At 40.6% G+C, this 19,580-nt stretch overlaps 1 protein-coding gene across 2 annotated transcripts in view; it reads right to left on the bottom strand.

Moving 5' to 3' along the window:
• SLC4A4 (solute carrier family 4 member 4) overlaps positions 1–19,580 on the bottom strand; it is a 345,490-nt gene that overhangs the window by 188,049 nt on the left and 137,861 nt on the right. For both annotated transcript variants that reach the window (XM_036264545.1, XM_036264537.1), the window contains one exon: positions 9,032–9,167. In XM_036264545.1, coding sequence (XP_036120438.1) covers positions 9,032–9,167 — 136 coding nt within the window. The remainder of the gene's footprint in view (positions 1–9,031; positions 9,168–19,580) is intronic.

The following is a 19,580-nucleotide window of genomic DNA, read 5'->3' as shown; positions in this document are numbered from 1 at the left end:
GGAACCAAAGCATTCCTGGTTTTGTATCTGTCTGTCAGTAACCACAAAATCCTTAAGAATGATTATTTAACTAAATTTTTTAAATAAAGTGAAAAAAAATATGCGTTACAGAATTATCCATGTAGGTAGAGCCTACAATGGGTAAAAATAGCCACCACTGTGAGAATTCTGTTGTGACTTCACAAGGCAAGTTTATACCAGGTGAAATATCAGTTATAGATCAATATCATAAATATTTAAAAAACATGTTGTGTGAAGTGGTTAAATAAATATAAAATTCCCCTTTAATGCCTAAAGAGGGTGAGCATGTGTTGCTAAGTCTTACTTTAGTACATATTTCTTAGCTAACCCATGTTCCCTACTTAAAATCTGGCTCCCAATGTGTGTAAAAATACGCAAGCTCAATGAACAACACATCTTCTGATTATAACAGATCTATTAATCTTAGCAATGAAAGAAACAATCCTCTTTCATAGCTTCTTCTTTCTAGACTCCTAGACATTCTGGTAGCTTAGTAATATATAGCAATAAAAATGTTTAACGGAAATGAGAGCAAAACCCATTTGACAGTTTTTGTGTCCCGCATACTACACATACAGACTTCTCACACTGGTTACAAACAAACAGCCCTGGCTGGTTTGGCTCAGCGGTTAGAGTGTTGGCCGGCAGTCCGGAGAGACCGGTTCGGTCCCCGCTAAGGGCATGTACCTCGGTTGCAGTTCGTCCCCGGCCCTGGTTGGGTCGTGCGGGTGGCAACCACTCGATGTGTCCCTTTCACATCGATGTTTCCCTCTCTCTCTCTCACACACACACTCTATCTGAACAAATATTGAAAAATGTCCTTGGGTGAGGATAAAGAAAAACAAACAAACAGCAAGCATTATAATTTTGCTATTCATCATGACACCCCCCACCCCCCGCAAAGAACGCTTTTTTTCTTTCACTTCAAATCTTCTAAAATATATTGAAAAAGATAAACAGAGGGCTTTAAAAGATTCTTTTTCTACATTCTTCACCCAAAGGTTTAATGATTGAAAAATGTTTACCTAAAAAAGCTAAACGCTCACCTAGCTCACTAAAGATGAGAACAAAGGGCAGAGATCGGAGGGAGCTCTACATAAGATATTATTTATGGACTGCTCACCACCTCCAGAGGGGAAAAAACACATTAGCAGAACCAGGAATGAAAAGAGATCAAGAGATCAGCCACAGTGTCAGAGAAAATGTGGAATTTTAATCAAGCCCGACACCCATGTGATTTAGAATTACTGTAGCCATACTCGAAGAGTCTCCCTCCACTACCCTCTCAGGAAGCCTCTCCTAGCCAATAAACTCCCACGTCAATGGCAACCTTATTCCTAACCTCACGCTCAATTCTAAGACCCTCCTCCTTTCCCCTGTACCCCCCAAAAAGTAGGCAGTGTAGATTTTTACAGGTTTTCCTCACAAGTTAAAAAGCCAACATCACCACCGACGTTTGAAACCTTCAGAACCGAACCTTGAAGTAGTTGCAAAACATTCCCAGAAAGAATCAAAGACGCTTAATATTCGTGAGTGTGTGTGTGTGTGTGTGTGTGTGTGTGTAAATCAGTTATTCACTGTGGCTGGTATTAAAACCACAGAAATAGAAGTGAGAGAAAATGACAATTTTACATCACACACATAGAATTCTATGAATTTGCCAAAATGATGAAAGGTAACTGGAGTTATTTTGAGAGTAATCACTTTATGGAGCATATTACATTGGTTAACTTTAGGTATATTATCTCTCCGTGCATTCTCACAGAATCTCTATCCATATTTGCTAGCAACTGCTACATGAATCATATTTACATGTGATGTTATAATTTATTGCTCAAGATAAGACTCTAGAAGGCAGAAGATTCCATAGTATCTGAAACCAAGACAGGGCTGCATAAAACTATGTCATATGTAAAGACAGTAGTGACTCCTTGTTTTTATTCCAAAGAGTATTCTTATTAGTTGAGGGATAGAATCTTTGGTCATAGAATTTAAGCCGAAGATGAATGACAAAAGCCAGCTAGAGACGCAGTGAAGGGGAATTACTAAATGAGCCCTTTTCACCAGCTGCCATGAAGCTATATTGCCCAAACCATTTCAGAAGTAAGCCTCCCGTCGTGACAATGGCTCTTTTTTACTATCAGTCTCACTATTTAAACAATGTAAGTTTATGTTAAAGGAGCCAAGCCACTGCATTCTTTTGTGATTGATCTTTTACGTCATTTTTTCTCTATGGTATATATTGTAGGGAACCGGACTGGACTTCAATATGACTTTGAACAAGTTTTAAAAATATATTTAGAAGTCATCAATCTTAACTAGGTTCAATTTATGGACTAGCATTATTCACCCTCCTGGAGTACACTAGCTCTTTAAGTCAAGATTTAGTAATACGTTAATGAAATGCAGTCTCAAAACTCACCAGCTTCTTAGAATCCACAATCCCAGGGGATAAGTATTATCTCATAGTTCAGCTAAGCATCTATTTCCCTTTGAGTTCAGTAAATATTGAATGTTGTGATGATGTCATCTCATAGCACAGCCAATAAGGGCAACTCTGGAATAATGACTATTAAATTTCTTTGAAATGGATTGCTCTAATTGTTCAAGAAACTGATTATTCATGGTACTTCCAACATATGCTTTCAGGCATCAAGCCATAGTTTGATCATTTAAACAAATCATTTGGAGGGAGTTTCATTCTAGCAACTGCACATGCTATGTCTATCCTCCTCACATGTCAAGGACAAATTTGAAGAAGGAAAAAAAACACTTGAAAACTCCTCAACTCAAACAGAACCCATTAAAGAAAAGGCTAAGGCCAAAGTACCAAAGTTCAGTCTATCTGAGTGTCAGTGAATTTGTAAAGGTGCTTCAGAACCATGTAATTACACTTGCAAAAAACAACAGATATTCTTACTGTAAAATGTACTAAAAGCCACTGTCTACCCTTCATAATCGCTATGAATAACCATGTATTAGCAATAAGTTTATGACTTTTTCTTCTGCTTGGTACTTGACATGTTATAGGAAAATTGATTTCAGAAGTTGGCTTTTTAAATGCTTCCAATTACAAAACTGCTATAACCTTGGAAGAAGCGTTTATTAGGTGAAGTTTATTTATTCCAAGGTCTTAGAAGAAACACTGCAATTTAACACACTCTGAGTGACTGCCAAACAACAGTATTTCAACTCATTTGGTGAAGAAATAGAAAACTCACTGGGAATCACTGAATTTTGCAATTTTCCAATCATATGATTAAATATAATTAAGAAAAGACAAGACCTCCAACATAAAAACATGCCAGTTTTACTGCGGAAAATAGACAAGACCTTTGCCCAAGATTATAATCCAACTTCATACAACTATTAAAATGATAATAAAACTTCTTGCTAATTAGTAATTGCCTCATCACACATAAAAGAAGCCAGTGGCTAGTGTGTATCTGAAATAAATTATGTTTTTAAGGAGAATTCTTAAATTTCTAGATCAACTGTGAAAGTTATTGCAGGAGTTATATGTACATTGTTATAAAAGGTATGTGTATGTATAAAAGTTACAGAAAGTTATACATATGCATATTTATATAAAATTATATGTATGTTGTAACTACATATAATTACAAAATGATAAAGTTCCTTTTCCTTCAGCCCTTTTCTTACAGAAAAATAAACTTGGTCTCAAATAGAATTTTCCAAAGAGAAGTCAATGTCAACTGGGAAGGGAGCGGCTCCTCTCCAAAGCCCCAGGACAAGCGCACGTGTGTGTCTGATGGCCAGACCCTGAAATCAGACGCTCCCAGAGGTATGTCAGTCAGTCCGTAGGGCAGACAGGAACACCCGCTGTTCCTTTGTGCTGTCCCACGGGAAGTGAAACATCAATACCCTTTCCCTTTGTTGGCTTGCTGCGTTTGTTGAAACTTGTGATGTCTTTCCTTTTTACCCAGGTTTGGCAGTAAAATCTGAGCCACACTGGGGGAGTGAACTTTAACATACTTTCTTACAGAGGTTCACCACTGACAACATTGTCCATCTGAACAATTGCTGAAGTAAAAGCGAAAGCCAATAAATATTTTTGCAGAGATACTAACAGACTCAAAGAAATAGTTAGGGGGTAACAGTAGCCCTTCTTCCTGGATTGGGCCGTCACCAAAGCTGGTCCATGACTTATTCTTTACCAGTTTGTTTCATAAATCCATTAGCTAATAGCTAGCCACACTGAGGAACACAGGCTTCTTCCCTACCAAATATTCCATTATAATTACTGCCACATTACTGAATGTCAGTAATCTACTGACCTAACACTTGGGAGTACTCTTTATTTCAACCCTCACCTGAGGATATGTTTTTATTGATTTTAGAGAGAAGAAGGGAGACGAAGATATAGTAATACATCAATGTGAGAGAGAAACACTACTCGGTTGCCTCCTATATGCACCCTGACCGGAGATTGAACCCACAACCTGGGTATGTTCCCTGAACAGGAACAGAACTCAAAACCTTTTTTGGTGTACGGGACAATGCTCCAACCAACCGAGCCACACTGGCCAGGGCAGAAGTGCACTTTAAAACAGAGTGTTCTCTGCATTCCACTAATCACATACACTTCTCAGGTCTGATCATTCCGCCCTTTGCAGTCTTTACCTTGCGCTGTGTGGGGAAAGCTTGTGAAAATTCAAAGTTCTAACTTTAGGAAAGGGGAAAGGTGTGAAAAAAAGAAGGTGGCAGAGTTGACTGTACTTCAAATTTCATATAAATAAAAGCTTCCCCTGTGATTTCCAAAACTTAAATGGGGATATTTTCCCTACTACTGAAATCACCCTCTTTCCTTTCCTTTTTTGAGACTCTGAGCTAAATTGAACTTCCTGAAGCAGGACTCAAACTACAGTGATGCTGAGACACAATGTAGGATATTCTTGATTATATCAAATAAGGGAGAGTAATAAAAGGGGTAGAGGGTGCAGACAGTGGAAACTACATTAAGCTGAAGTCTGATAGGTTAGTTCTCTATGGAATAAAATAGTCTGTCAATTGGGCTTTTGATAAAAAAGCAAAAATTCTCAATGGTATAAGTTAGCCAGAAAAATACCCATGCTGCATTTTCATGCATAAAATGAATTCCTTCTAAACACTACACATTTATTAGTCTGGTAGGTTTGAGAGTTCTTCATGGGGAAAAAAACAATCATGTGGAAACTGGACATCATAAATAGCAGTCAGAAATGACTGCAAATATATTCTGAAACAGAGTATGTTGCAGGAGGTAAAAATTAATGAAAATCTGAACCATTTCTGGAGCCACAATCACCTCCAAACCTCCCAGTAGGACTTAGATGGAGCAGCAAACGAAGAATCGAGGTTCTATTTCTCCATCCATTCTATTAACACATTTGTTTCTTATTGTAGACTGCGTGCCAGGTGGTTGCAGACACTAGGAGGTATGGTGGTGAACAAAACAACCAAAGATTCCTGCCTTTGTGGAGCTTTGATTTTATTACAAGGAGAGAATAATAAGATATGTAATATACTAAATGCTGACAAGTGCTAAGGACAAAAATTTTGGAGGATGGGGGTAGAGAGTTGGGAGAAGGTTTCCATTTCAGAAAGAACAGTCCCTGAGAAGGTCAGATGTGAATAAAGACCTGAAGGAGGTGAGGAAATGAACCATGTAGGTAACTGTGGGGATGTGGCAGGGACAGCAATTCAGTCAGAGGCAACAGCAAATGCAAAATCCCTAACACAGGAGTGTGACTAGACAGTGAGGCTCAAGCACAGTGAACAAGAGGGACAGAGGGAGCAGATGAGGTCAAAGAGGTCATGGTGCACAGTTCATAAGGGAGGGAAGGGCAGGTGCAGGGAGGTGGACTAATTAAGAAGCAATTGCAGTAATCTAGGTGAGAGATAATGGTGACTTGGACCAGGTTATGACAGTCCTGAATATAAGATATGGTGAGATTCTGCATATCTGAATATCTTTGAGGGTAAACAGAGTAAAGGATTAAGTAAGAGGTGTACAGAGACATAGGAGTCGAGGAAGACTACAGTGTTTCTGGCGTGCCCAACTAGAAAAATGGTGTTGTTCACTGGAGTGAGGAACTCTGTAGGAGGAGCTTACCTGAAGTAAATAAATCAGAAACTCAGTTCTAGACATGTTATTTTGAGATGCTTATTACCCATCTAACCATTCCCTTTCCGGCAAATAAGACAAGAAGTCTGGGCTAGACAACTAAAAGCTGATGGCATCATTATTTTGATGAATTAGTTTGAAGCATCAAACATAGGTCCTCTTCTGGGCTTTCTCCATGATGTGCTGGGTACCTGGGGTCTGTCATTCAGCTGCCTACCAATCAGAGACAGGTTATCACAGAACTCCAACTTTGGTCTAGTAAGACTTCTAGAACATTTGTGTCTAAAGCAATCAGTTCTCAACTAATCACATTCAGCACATATTACTGACCACCTGTTACGTGCCAGGCACAGCGAGGCCCTGGGACTAGAGTAGCAAAAGACAGACATGGCAGTCCTGGCCTTCAGATGAATGAGTATAATCTGGGAGACAAAATCAAAACAATAATATTACACACATGGCATACTCCCACCATACTTCTCCAGAAGTACAGTCTCTGAGGGACCAATGATGTCACCAAAATGACACAGAGGTTTCCAAGGAAATAAAGTCTTTAAGAATAGTAAAGTATTGCCCTGGTCAGTTTTGCTCAGCAGTTAAGAGTGTCGGCTCATGGACCAGAGAGACCTGGGTGTGGTTCCCACTAAGGGCACGTACCTCGGTTGCAGTTTATCCCCGAGCCCGACTGGGGTTGTTTGGGTGGCGACCAGTCGATGTGTCTCTCTCACATCGATGTTTCTCTCTCTCTCTTCCTCCCTCTCTCCCTCCTGCTCTGTCTGAAGATAAATGCAAAAATGTCTTCAGGTGAGGATGAAAAAAAAAAGTAAAGTATTTACATCTTAATCTTTGACAACCTTAAAGGAAATACTATGTCCATCTCTCTCAACATTTTATTACCTAAACAGTGAACTGTGATCTCTCATGTTTCTGGGACCAGGGGTCATATAAAGTGTAGTCTTCACTTGACTGAATGAAAAACAGAATACTACACCTGAATTTTAATCTACATAGGTACTCACACAGAATTTTAAGGTGAAAATAAGAGTCAAAGTATGTCTTCTAATCACAGCTGACTACACCAGTAACACACAGGATGAAATTTCAGAGCTATAAAATATGCACAATGTTAGAGAGGATGTAGCCCAAAATGACTGTCATTTGATAGAACAGAAAACTCAAACTCAGGAAGACTACATGACTTGCCCAAAGTTAAACAGCTAGTTAGCAGCAGAGCTAGACTAAACCAGTCTCCCCAACACTTAATGCAGACTGCACCTATATGACTCTCATCTTTTTCTGTTAGAAAGAAGGAAGAGAAAGAATGTAATGGAGATACTAATGAAAGTTTCTGCTTCAAAAGCCCTCTTCTGCAGGACATTTTATGAACTAAAAGTATACTTTATGGAGGACTTTAAAAATCCAGGTTATTGGTACTGAGAGAGGGAATAAGGGACAATGACCACATCATGAAAAGAGGCCCTAACAGAGTAAATAATAAAAATATTTACTTCTGTATTCCCACTACCTAAAACAGTACCTGACATATACCATGTATTCAAGAAACACTGGTTCAATTTAATTTACTTGAATTAAATTACAGACTATAAAAGGCGTGTCTTAACCTCATTCCGTTCATGAAAGTAATATACACTGAATGTAATGATGACAATGAAAAACCAATAACTGCATTATATCAAAGTCTTTATCTTACAAAATTGCTATATGTCACAAAAAACTTAGTGTGGAGTACATAACTAAATCTACATGTAGAAAGAAAGAAAAGCCCTGTTATTATGAGACTAGTGAAAATTTGGATATTTGTGTAGTGCTTAACAGTTTACAAAGGATTTCCATATATACATACATGTGTGTATATGCTATAACTAGATATGTATTGTATATTATATTTATATTTATATATATATATATATGGCATACATATATTATGAATAGTAGGCATTATTATCCACTCTATTGATGATGAAATCAAAGTTCTGGGAAACTGAGTGTTTTGTAGCTAACAGGCTACAGAGTCTGAACTTGAACTCAGGTCTCTAAACTCCAAATTCAGGTGAACCTTCTATTTACTGTCACTGGATATTTAAAAGATGACAGGTTTTAATGGGGGGGGGAAAGAGGAACATCCGTAATACTTTCAACAATAAAGGTAAAAATATGCAAGATTTTTACTTGCAATAATAGCAAGTTTGTGGGTGCCAGTTACTGCCTTTGCAACCTCCCTCCTGACAGGGAATGGGTAATAAACCAAACATGATCTCTTAACTTTGACACGTGGAGACGGTGGACACATATTTCTAGGCTATCATGTTTGAGTCCTTGAGTTTATCTCTAAAATATTTCACTATTAAGTAGCATATGGATGGAGATTTACTACTAATTCCTCATAAAATTAAAATTATAAAAACAGTCCAGCTGGTGTGGCTCAGTGGTTGGGCATCAACCCACGCACCAAAGGTCGTCGGTTCAATTCCTGGTCAGGGCACATGACCAGGTTGTGAGCCAAATCCCCATGCAGAAGGATGTTCTCTCTCATCAATGTTTCTATCTCTCTCGCGCTCTCCCTTCCTCTCTCTCTAAAAAATTAATAATTAATAAAGAAAAAAAAAAAACACATTCCATGTTTAAAAAAAAAAAGTAACATAAATCAATGAAATGATGCCCCAGCTGTGAAATAAAAGGTGTCCTGTATCATGTCAATGTGAAAGAGAAGAGAAAGAATTATTTTTTGTCTCAACCCAGCCAACATCATGCTCATCAGTTATTCAAAGTGCTAAGACTGGAGAAAGGGGCTCACTCCCAAACTCAACCGTCTGGTCCACCCTGCTCCCCCAGGTCAGGGCTGCAGAAGCAGGCATGCCTCACCTCGCCGTCTCCTTCCACTCCATCTCCTGCCCGTCCACGGACAGCAGCTCGTCCAGTTCGGTGAAGAGCTGAGGGGGCGCGGGGCTGTCATCCTCCTCGCCCAGGATGAACCGGATGCGTTCTGCCGCAGGAGAGACTGCAGAAGTGAAAATGCTGCGGTTAAACACGGGCTGCACCACCCTGAGGAAAGTGTAGCTCCGAGCGCGACCTCTGTCCCCGAGGCTGCTGGGCTTCCCTTCCACGTTTTCAGTGGACATCTTCCTTGCTTATCCTCAACTTAAAGACAAAAAGAAGTCAAAGCCCGTCTCTCTTCCTTGGGTTCTAAACTGTATGTCAGCCCTGCGCTCCTCCCCGGGAGGACAGGCTCCAGTCCAGTGTGCTGCGTGACAGAGGACCTTTAGCCCTCAGATGAGCTGAGGTCCAAACTCATGACTTTTCTTCCTTCCCCACTCATGACCCATCCAAAATTCTTAGACAGAAACCAGCGTGATCCAATCACCTTTTCTACACCAGTGGGCGGGGGCAACAGAGCACCCCAATCCTCAGTTTCGCCTGGGTGCCCGCCTCCCACCCACCCTCTCCTGTCCAGGGCCCAACGCCGAAGCCCTCACAGGCTCCTCGCTGCCTGTAACTGGCTAATGACAAAGTTAATGAAGGAATATTTAACAAGATGGGGCCTCTTCTTTACATAATGATGTATCCAAAAGTGTTTAGTCACACTTTAATGCACTTGAAAAACAAGCCCAAGTAAAATATTGTACACCTGAGGGGGGGGGGGGATTCCAACACACTCAAGCACATAATTGAATGCCCTACCAGCTCCTTTTGACCCCATCTCCTAAAAATAATATAATGAAAAATTAACTAGCATCTCCTCCAGGTCAAGGGTTATTTTCCCTTTCTTTTTTTTTAAAGGATAGCATTTGGAAACTGATGGTCATGTTACAAAATTAAGGCCCACACATACTCTTTATAATCCCTAGGTAAAACTAAAAATGGCATATATATATATATATATATATTAATGCAGTTCAGGTACACAGATATGTGTGTGTGTGTGTGTGTGTGTGTGTGTGTGTGTGTGTAAAAATACATGTACTCGAACATAATGTAAAAATATATGTACTCAACCTAAAAAAAAAGAAAATCCCTACGATCTGAAAATTAGTATAATAAAGGACAAGAATAGCTCAAAATATATTTACTACAAATAAACCCATAAAAATATCCAATCTAACTAGTATTCAATCTAACTAGTATTCAAAACTAATTATTAAAATAAGATGCATGTTTTACCTGCTAAAATGGCAAAAATTAAAAAGAATGATAATGTCTAATGTCAGCAACAGTTTAGAAAATGTATGTCATTGATAGGAGCTTAATAGGGAACATCTCTCTCCAGGGATATTTTGAAGGATATGCAACTGTTTTAAAAGTATGTACCCCCATGTTCATAGCAGCACTATTTACAATAGCTAAGATCTGGAAACAGCCCAAGTGTCCATCAGTAGACGAATGGATAAAAAAGCTGTGGTACATATACACAATGGAGTATTATGCAGCTGTAAGAAAGAAAGATCTCTTATCCTTTGAGACGACGTGGAGGGACCTGGAAAGTATTATCCTAAGCAAAACAAGCCAAGCAGAAAAAGACAAATACCACATGATCTCACTTATATACGGAATATAATGAATATAATAGTCTGAGGAATAGGGTAGACCCAGAAACACGGAAGTAGGGTACAAACTGACAACCCTCAGAAGAGGGGGTGGTGGGGGGTGGGAAGAGATAAACCACAGAACTTATATGCATGTATGCATAACCAATGGACATGAACAACAAAGCCGGGGATGGGGCTGGGGGGATAGGGAGGAGGGTGTCAATGGGGTAAAAAAGGAGAAACATGTGTAACAAAAATAAAATTAAAACATAAAATAAAATAAAAGTATATGTATCCAGTGAGCCAGCAATTCTATCACTAGAAAGACATTCATTTCAAATAAATAATAGTCGTTATCTCAAAGACTTAGCTTCAGAGGTGATCACTGCAGCATTATTTATAATTGAGAAAAATGGAAAAAGCCAAAATGTCCAAAAAAAAGGAGGACTGGCTAAATAAACTATAGTACAAGTATTCAATAAAATACCACGCAGTCCTAAAACATGAAGTCGAGATTATTGGTTTTTGATGTATGTACCATATAATATTAAATAAACAAATAAAACTGCAAATTCATGTCCATAAAGTGATTCCACTTTAGTAAAAATGCAAATATATACATAAAATAGCCTGGAACTGAGGGAGCCCTCACTTTGCAGCGTTGCAATGTGTGTAAATCTCAGTTACCACAGTACACATTTTAGTTAGCATGGTACAGGAACTGTGAATAACTGCATAAAGTACACACTTCACTGCTACCTCTTCAGTTCACAATTACTATGTGAATAACTTAACACAGTGCATCTTTCAAAATCTATCAGGGATGGATTATTTGACCTTTTTTATCCAGTTCATGTACAGACGGCAAAGTGTGTGGTCGTGTTGCCTTCTATCTCCCAAGAATAAATTCATGCAACATGCAACTCAGAAGAGAGTTGGCCAAGACAGGTGCTTCATCACAGAAACACAAGGCGATGATCCAGGAAGTGAAATCTGTAGTCAAATGTACATGGAGTTATAGAAGACCTAGCTGATCACAGGAATGTAGACCATGCTGCCACTAGCCATTTGAGGGCTAGGCACACAGTGGGGGAACGCAGGGAAGGTATACTGGTCAACACAAGCAGGAAAGTGGTTGTAACCAAATGATAACAATGTCCCAGAGGAAGCAGTGCTAGCAAAAAATAAATAAATAACAAATAAAAACTCCATGTCAGAGGAACTCTCAAGGACACTTCTCAACATGGAAAGCACAAAAGATAAAATGTTGGAAGCTGATTCAGATTAGAGAGGATATGACAATGTGGGCATAGAAAAGATGCTCATTCCATTTTATTAGTTGTACAATAGCAAGAAAGCAAGCACTATTCAAACTACTGCTCATGAGGTTTCACAAAGGAATCAACTGCTTTAATCTTAATGGTGCTCATGTTTTTAAAAAATTAGCATGTACTAAATAATTATTAGTTTTACTACTTTTTTTATTTCCCTATGCTTTTATGGCCAACAGCAAGAAAGAGTTTAACGATTTGGCAAAAAAATTTTTAAGTCAAAAAACAACAGTAACTTTCCCCATTAATTAGTAGGATTGCTTTGCATAACTTCAGCTTGCATAGTCTGTTTCATGGTCCTGCAAAGCAAGGACTGCCTGTATACACATCTTCCAAATTCTTATTTCTAGGGCTTCTGCTGTTTTCCTTTCGTTTTTCTATCAGTTCTGAAGTGTGTACAACTCAGTATTTATTGAATACTGCCTATGTTCTAATAGCCTTTGCTTCAGGCTCTGAAGATAAAAGTGAAGAACTTTACAAAACAATCCCTGTTGTTATTGAGTTTACATGCTAGGAGGGGAAGCAAACATTAAGTAATTAATTAATTAATTAAATCAAACAGCAAACAAAAAATATCTATGAAGTGTGTTTGCAAAACATTAAAATAAGGTAATTGAACCCAGCCGGTGGCTCAGCTGGTTGGAACATCACCCCATACACTAAAATGTTGTGGGTTCAATCCCCGGTCAGGGTGTGTACAGGAGGTAACCGATCAATGTTTCTCTCTTCTCTCTCTCCTTTTCTCTCTCAAAAACAATGTTAAAAAATAAGGTAACTGAATATATATTAACACAAGATAAAATATGTTTTATTTCTGTAATTAGGAAAAAAATGGCTTTTAAATTTCTTAACATGTCTGGGAGAAAAATATCTAAAGCTCCAGGACTTTGTGCAAAAACATTTGCAATGCCTTTCCAGTGAAGAAACAGGAGCAGTGGTTATTTTTTAGAGGATCAGGGACAGCATAAAAAAATAAGTGGACAGTTTAAAATGATAGGCAGAATTTGGAATCTGGATAGTATTTCTAAGGAGTATAGTGTTTACATTACTAAAATTATAGTTATTGATCATAGCGGTTCTGCAACTGACAATCACAAATTTGATCGACTTTTTATCAACATTCAACATCAAAGATCCCTGAATTAGAAATAGCTTTTATTCTTTTTTTTTTTTTTTTTTTTTTTTTTTTTTTTGTGGTGCATGCCCCTAGCGGGACCCAAACCCGGGACTCTCTGGTCCGCAGGTTGACGCTCAACCGCTGAATCAAATTGGCCAGGGCAGAAATAGCTTTTAGAAGGGGAAAGTCTATGTTTAGAAAATCAACTTTTAGTCCATTTCTGAAAGATGTGATTTGGGTTTGTCCCCATGTCTAACAGAGAAGAAGAACTGTTTCTCCTGCTGAAACAAAATCTCCGGCACAGACAGCACACGTCTCTGCTCAGCTCTGATTCACAGAGCAGTACTGTGCAGCCTGGAGCTCTCAAGTTAGGAAAACACAACTCACTGCTTATCGGATAGCAATTCATCTGCGACTTCTGCAAAATGGAGTGGACGAAGGATGCAACCTCACCTCCAGGTCTTCCCCTCTAGGCTCCATGTCCAAGCACCTTTCTTAACTTATTTATTAAATGCAGCCTGAGCAGCCAATATAATAATCCCTTTGGGATAAAATCCCAAACTCATGTGCCATAAACTAGCTTGCTACTCTAGTAAACTCTTTCCCTAGTTGTCCCCTAAGCTTCCCCAGGAATTAGAAGTACATGGGAGGCCACAACTGTATTGTAAATATCCACCTATGGGAGAGGCATCCTCCATGGCGAGCAAAATACCTGTCCCAATTTCTAACAACATTCTTAACACAAAGATATGCAGAGTGACAGTCCCCTAACGAAGTACATCAAGCATTCTTTTTTTTTTTTTTTTTCCCATTTTTGACCATATGGTTAAAATGAGCTAAACACAAAACACAGCATTTTATTGAGATTAAAAGAACAGTCCTGGCTGGCGGGACTCAGTGGTTAAAGCATCAGCTCACACACCAAAGGGTTTCAGTTTGATTCCCATTCAAGGGCACATACCTGGGTTGCAGGTTCAATCCCCTGTCCTAGTTTCTCGCACTGATGTGTGTGTGTGTGTGTGTGTGTGTGTGTGTGTGTTGTCTGTCTTCCTTCCTCTCTCTCCCTCCCACTCAATCTAAAAATCAATGGAAAAAAATATCCTCGGGTAAGGATTAACAGCAAAAACAAAGATCTGTGATATTAAAAATATAGACTCTGGACTTCCGCACGAGATGGAGGCATAGGGAAACACGGTCCTCGCCTCCTCCCTCAACCACATCAAAATTACAACTACAGTCAGTCCTCGTTTATTGCGGTTAATCAGTTCCAGACTCTACTGCAATAAATGAATTTCCGCGAAGTAGGATTCTTTATTTATATACAGTCGTCCCTCGCCACTTCCGCTTCGACTGTCACGGCTTCACTCTATCAGTTTTTTCTAATACTGTACTAATACTACACTATATTAGAAAAAACACGACAGCGTGAAGCCGTGACAGTCGAAGCGCGAAGTGCCGAGGGACGACTGTAAACTACAGAACAACCATCATTCGGAACCGCCTGGCATGGAGCTGAATAAAAGTCCTACAACTATGGAATTAACGAAGCAGCCACATCGAGACCGGTAGGAGGGCGGAGGTGCAGACAGGCTGGTCCCACACCCACATGTGGTGGATAAAAATCAGCAGGGACACCTCGGCTGGGAAGGTCCTCCCTGAGAACTGAGGGGTCCCCGTCCCACACCAGGTGCCCCGCTCAGGGTTCCAGTGCCAGGAAGAGAAGTCCCCGTAACTTCTGGCTGGAAAACCAGTGGGAACTGAGGCTTAGAGAGGCTGAGGCTTCTGGAGCCCCAGACAACTCCTCTTAAAGGGCCCATGCACGGACGTACTCGGACTTGCTCCCTCCAGGCTCCAGCATGGGAGCAGCAGCTTGAAAGGCACCAGAGACATACGGGGAAGAACTGAGCATCAGGAAGATAGCTGGAGAGACAGCTTTAGCCCTGACAGATGTGCTGCAGAGACCACTATTCCTTTGGTGAGTCCTTCCCCCATGAGGCCGGCAAAGGGTCGCCATATCTGGGACTCCAGCAACCTGGCTCACACTGTTTGCCCTGCCCTGGTGATTTCCTGAGGCCCTGCTCCATGTAACGTTCGGGCCCACCCAAGCTGTTCCCAAAGGTTTTATCATAGAATTGGCCTGTCTTGGATCCTGCTTCAGATTTTCCTAAAATGTCTCAAAGCAGCAGTATCAGACCTCAGTGAGCCCCATACCTCTCATTAAGTGGCCTGGCCCTAGGGCTGGCATTACAAGCAGCCAGCCTTAGTTCACAACTTGGCTTTTCCTGGGCACCTCCAAGCCCAGCACAAGCAGCAGCCATTTGCAGATCACTTTGTAGCTTATGCCGGATGGCCCTGGGTAGAACACAAGCAATGGTTGATCTTACCCCAGAGCCAGTACACCCAGTGGACAGCTTCAGAACACATCAAAGCACCACCACCCAACCACCTCCACAAGTGACACACTCAATGAGTGGACTCAGAGGGTACCAGAGCCCTGCTGAAGTAAGTCTTGCTCTTTGTGATGGGCCCCTGCACAGCTGATCCGCCAAGCAAGTCAGAAGCCAGTGGTCAGTGGGCACAGCCAGTCCTTATATCTGATCAGCCTGAAGAAATCCCTCTCATTGACATGCCAAAAGCAATTAAGACTCAATTACAACAGAAACGTGTACAGTCCACACCAGGGGTGTACCTCAAGGGCCCAGCTGGGGTGATCAGGGAGGCTGTGTCACTGGATCCTACAGGACACATATAAAAATAGGCTACCTTACAAAGCCTAGGAGACACGGCAACTCTACCTAAATACACAGAAACAAACACAGGGAAGCAGCCAAAATGAGGAGACAAAGAAACATGTCCCAAATGAAAGAACAGAACAAAACTCCAGGAAAAGAATTAAACAAAATGGAGATAAGCAATCTAACAGATGCAGAGTTCAAAACACTGGTTATAAGGATGCTCAAAGAACTTAGTGAGAACTTCAAGAAATTTAGTGAGAACATCAACAACATTAAAAAGGACCAGTCAGAAATGAAAAAATAATTTACTGAAATAACAGCCCAAGTGTCCACCAGTAGATGAATGGATCAAAAAGCTGTGGTACATATACACAATGGAATACTATGCAGCGGTAAGAAAGAAAGATCTCTTATCCTTTGAGACGACATGGAGGGACCTGGAAAGTATTATCCTAAGTGAAAGAAGCCAAGCAGAAAAAGACAAATACCACATGATCTCACTTATATACGGAATATAATGAACATAACAGTCTGAGGAATACAGTAGACACAGACACATGGAAGTAGGGCACAGACTGACATCCCTCAGAAGAGGGGATGGGGGGTGGGGGGGTGGGAAGAGATAAACCACAGAACTTATATGCATGTGTGCATGACCAATGGACATGGACAACTAAGCCGGGGACAGGGTGGAGGGGGGGTGGGGTGGGGGGTGCCAATGGGGTAAAAAGGTAAAATATCTGTAACAAAAAAATAAATAAATAAAAAAATTCATAAAAAAAAAAAAAAAGACTAATTTACAGTGACTTCCGGTCAAGATGGCGGCGTAGGGAAACGCAGTATCGCGTCCTCCCACAACCACATCCAAGTTACAACAAAACTACAGAACAACCATCATCCAAAACCACCTGAAATCAAGCTGAATGGAAGTCCTACAACTACGGAATTAAAAAAAAAAAAAAAAAAAAAAAAAGCAGCTACATCCAGACCGGTAGGAGGGACGGCACCGCGACAGGCTGGTCCCACACCCACATGTGGCGGATAAAAATCAGGAGGCTCGCGCGGCTGGGAAGGTCCTTCCTGAGGACTGAGGGGTCCCGGTCCCACACCAGGTGCCCCGCTCAGGTTTCCAGTGCCAGGAAGAGAAGTCCCCATAACTTCTGGCTGGAAAAAACCAGCGGAAACTGAGGCTCAGGGAAGCTGACCTGGCTGGAGCCACAGGCAGCTCCCTAAAGGGCCCGCGCATGGACTTATCGGACTCTCTCCCTCTAAGCTTGGAGGGAAGACAGCTCAAGGGGCACCAGAGAAATACAGGGAAGAACTGAGCTGTTTGGCACTGGAGCGAGGGCTGGAGAGGGGGCTTCCTCGGGACAAACGTGCTGTAAGAGGCCTTTGTTCCTTTGGTGAGCCCTTCCCTGGGGCGGCAGACAGTTGCCATATCTGGGACTCCAGCAACCTGTCTCACACTGGTAGCCCCGCCCTGCTGACTCCCTAAGGCCCCGCCTTGCCCCACCCAACTTTCAGGCCCACCCAAGCTGTTGCCAGTTGCTTAACCATAGGATTGGCCTGTCTTGGGTCCTGCTTCAGGTTTTTCCTAAATTCTTTCAAACGAGCAGCATCGGGTCTCAGCAAGCCCTATACCTCTCATTAAGTAATACACAGAAACAAACACAGGGAGGCAGCCAAAATGAGGAGAAAAAGAAACAGGTCCCAAATGAAAGAACAGAACAAAACCCCAAGAAAAGAACTAAGCGAAATGGAGATAAGCAACCTAACAGATGCTGAGTTCAAAATACTGCTTATAAGGATGCTCAATGAACTCAGTGAGGGCCTCAAGAGCATAAAAAAGGACCAGTCAGAAATAATCGCTGCACAGTTAGAAACGAAGGAGGCTTTAACTGAAATAAAGAATAATTTACATAGCTTCAATAATAGAGTACGTAAATCCAGGGAGCAAACCATCGATTTGGAATATAAGGAAGCAAAAAATTCCCAATCAGAACAGCAAAAAGAAAAAAGAATCCAAAAAAATGAGGATAGTGTAAGGAGCCTCTGGGACAACTTCAAGCGTGCCAACATTCGCATCTTGGGGGTGCCGGAAGGAGAAGAGAGAGAACAAGAAATCGAAAACCTGTTTGAAATAATAATGGCAGAAAACTTTCCTAACTTGGTGAAGGAAACAGACATACAAGTCCAGGAAGCACAGAGAGTCCCAAACAAGATGAACCCCAAGAGGCCCACACCAAGACACATCATCATCAAAATGCAAAAGGTTCAAGACAAAGAGAGAATCTTAAAAGCAGCAAGAGAAAGGCAGCTAGTTACCTACAAGGGAGTTCCCATTAGGCTGTCAGCTGATTTCTCAAAAGAAACTTTGCAGGCCAGAAGGGAGTGGCAAGAAATATTCAGAGTGATGAAAAGCAATAACCTACAACCAAAATTACTCTATCCTGCAAAGCTGTCATTTAGAATCGATGGACATATAAAAACTTTCCCAGACAAGAAAAAGTTAAAGGAGTTCATCACTACCAAACCGTTATTATATGAAATGATGAAGGGTCTTTTTAAAGAAAAAGATAAAATGTATGAACAAACAAAATGGCAATGAATACATATCTATCAACAATGGAATCTACAAACAAAATGAACAGGAAGAACAGGAACATTCTCATAGATACAGAGAACATTTTGTTGGTTGCCAGTTGGGAAGGGGGTTGGGGAATGGGTGAAAAAGGTGAAGGGATTAAGAAGCACAAATTCATTGCTAGACTGACAAACCTCAAAGGGAAAGGGGTTGGGGATGGTGGGAAGAGATAAACCAAAGAACTTATATGCATAACCAATGGACACGGACAATAGTTTGGGAAAAGGTGGGAGGGGGGCGCGAGTGGGGAGGAGGGGGTTTATGGGGGGAAAATGTGGAACATCTGTAATACATTTTACATCCAACAATAAAGATGTGGAAAAAATTTTAAAAAATAAAAAAAAAAAGACTAATTTACAGGAAATCAATAGTAGAGTAGGTGAAGCCAAGAAGCAAACCATCGATTTGGAATATAAGGAAGCAAAACGCACCCAATCAGAACTGAAAAAGAAAAAAAATCCAAGAAAACAAGGATAGTGTAAGGAGCCTCTGGGACAACTTCCAGTGTACCAACATTTGCATCATGGGGGTGCCAGAAGGATAAGAGAGACAGTAAGAAATTGAAAACCTATTTGAAACAATAATGACAGAAAACTTCCCTAACTTGGTGAAGGAAACAGACTTACAAGTCCAAGAAACACAGAGAGTCCCAAACAAGATAAACCCAAAGACGCCCACAACAAGACACATCATCAAAATGCCAAAGGTTAAAGCCAAAGAGAGAATCTTAAAAGCAGCAAGAGAAAAGCAGTTCATTACCTACAAAGGAGCTCCCATAAGACTGTCAGCTGATTTCTCAAAAGAAACTTTGTAGGCCAGAAAGGAGTAGCAAGAGATATTCAAAGTGATGAAAAGCAACAATCTAGAACCAAGATTACTCTATCCTACAAAGCTACCATTTAGAATCAATGGACATATCAAGAGTTTCCCAGACAAGAAAAAGCTAAAAGAGTTCATCACCATCAAACTAATATTATATGGAATGTTGAAGGGTCTTCTTGAAGGAGAAGAACAAAAATATGAAAATAAAATGGCAATAAATACATATTTATCAACAACTG

The sequence above is a fragment of the Molossus molossus genome, unplaced genomic scaffold (assembly GCF_014108415.1).
Source record: "Molossus molossus isolate mMolMol1 unplaced genomic scaffold, mMolMol1.p scaffold_m16_p_1, whole genome shotgun sequence".
Lineage (NCBI taxonomy): Eukaryota > Metazoa > Chordata > Mammalia > Chiroptera > Molossidae > Molossus > Molossus molossus.
This window is presented reverse-complemented; position numbering and strand designations above follow the sequence as displayed.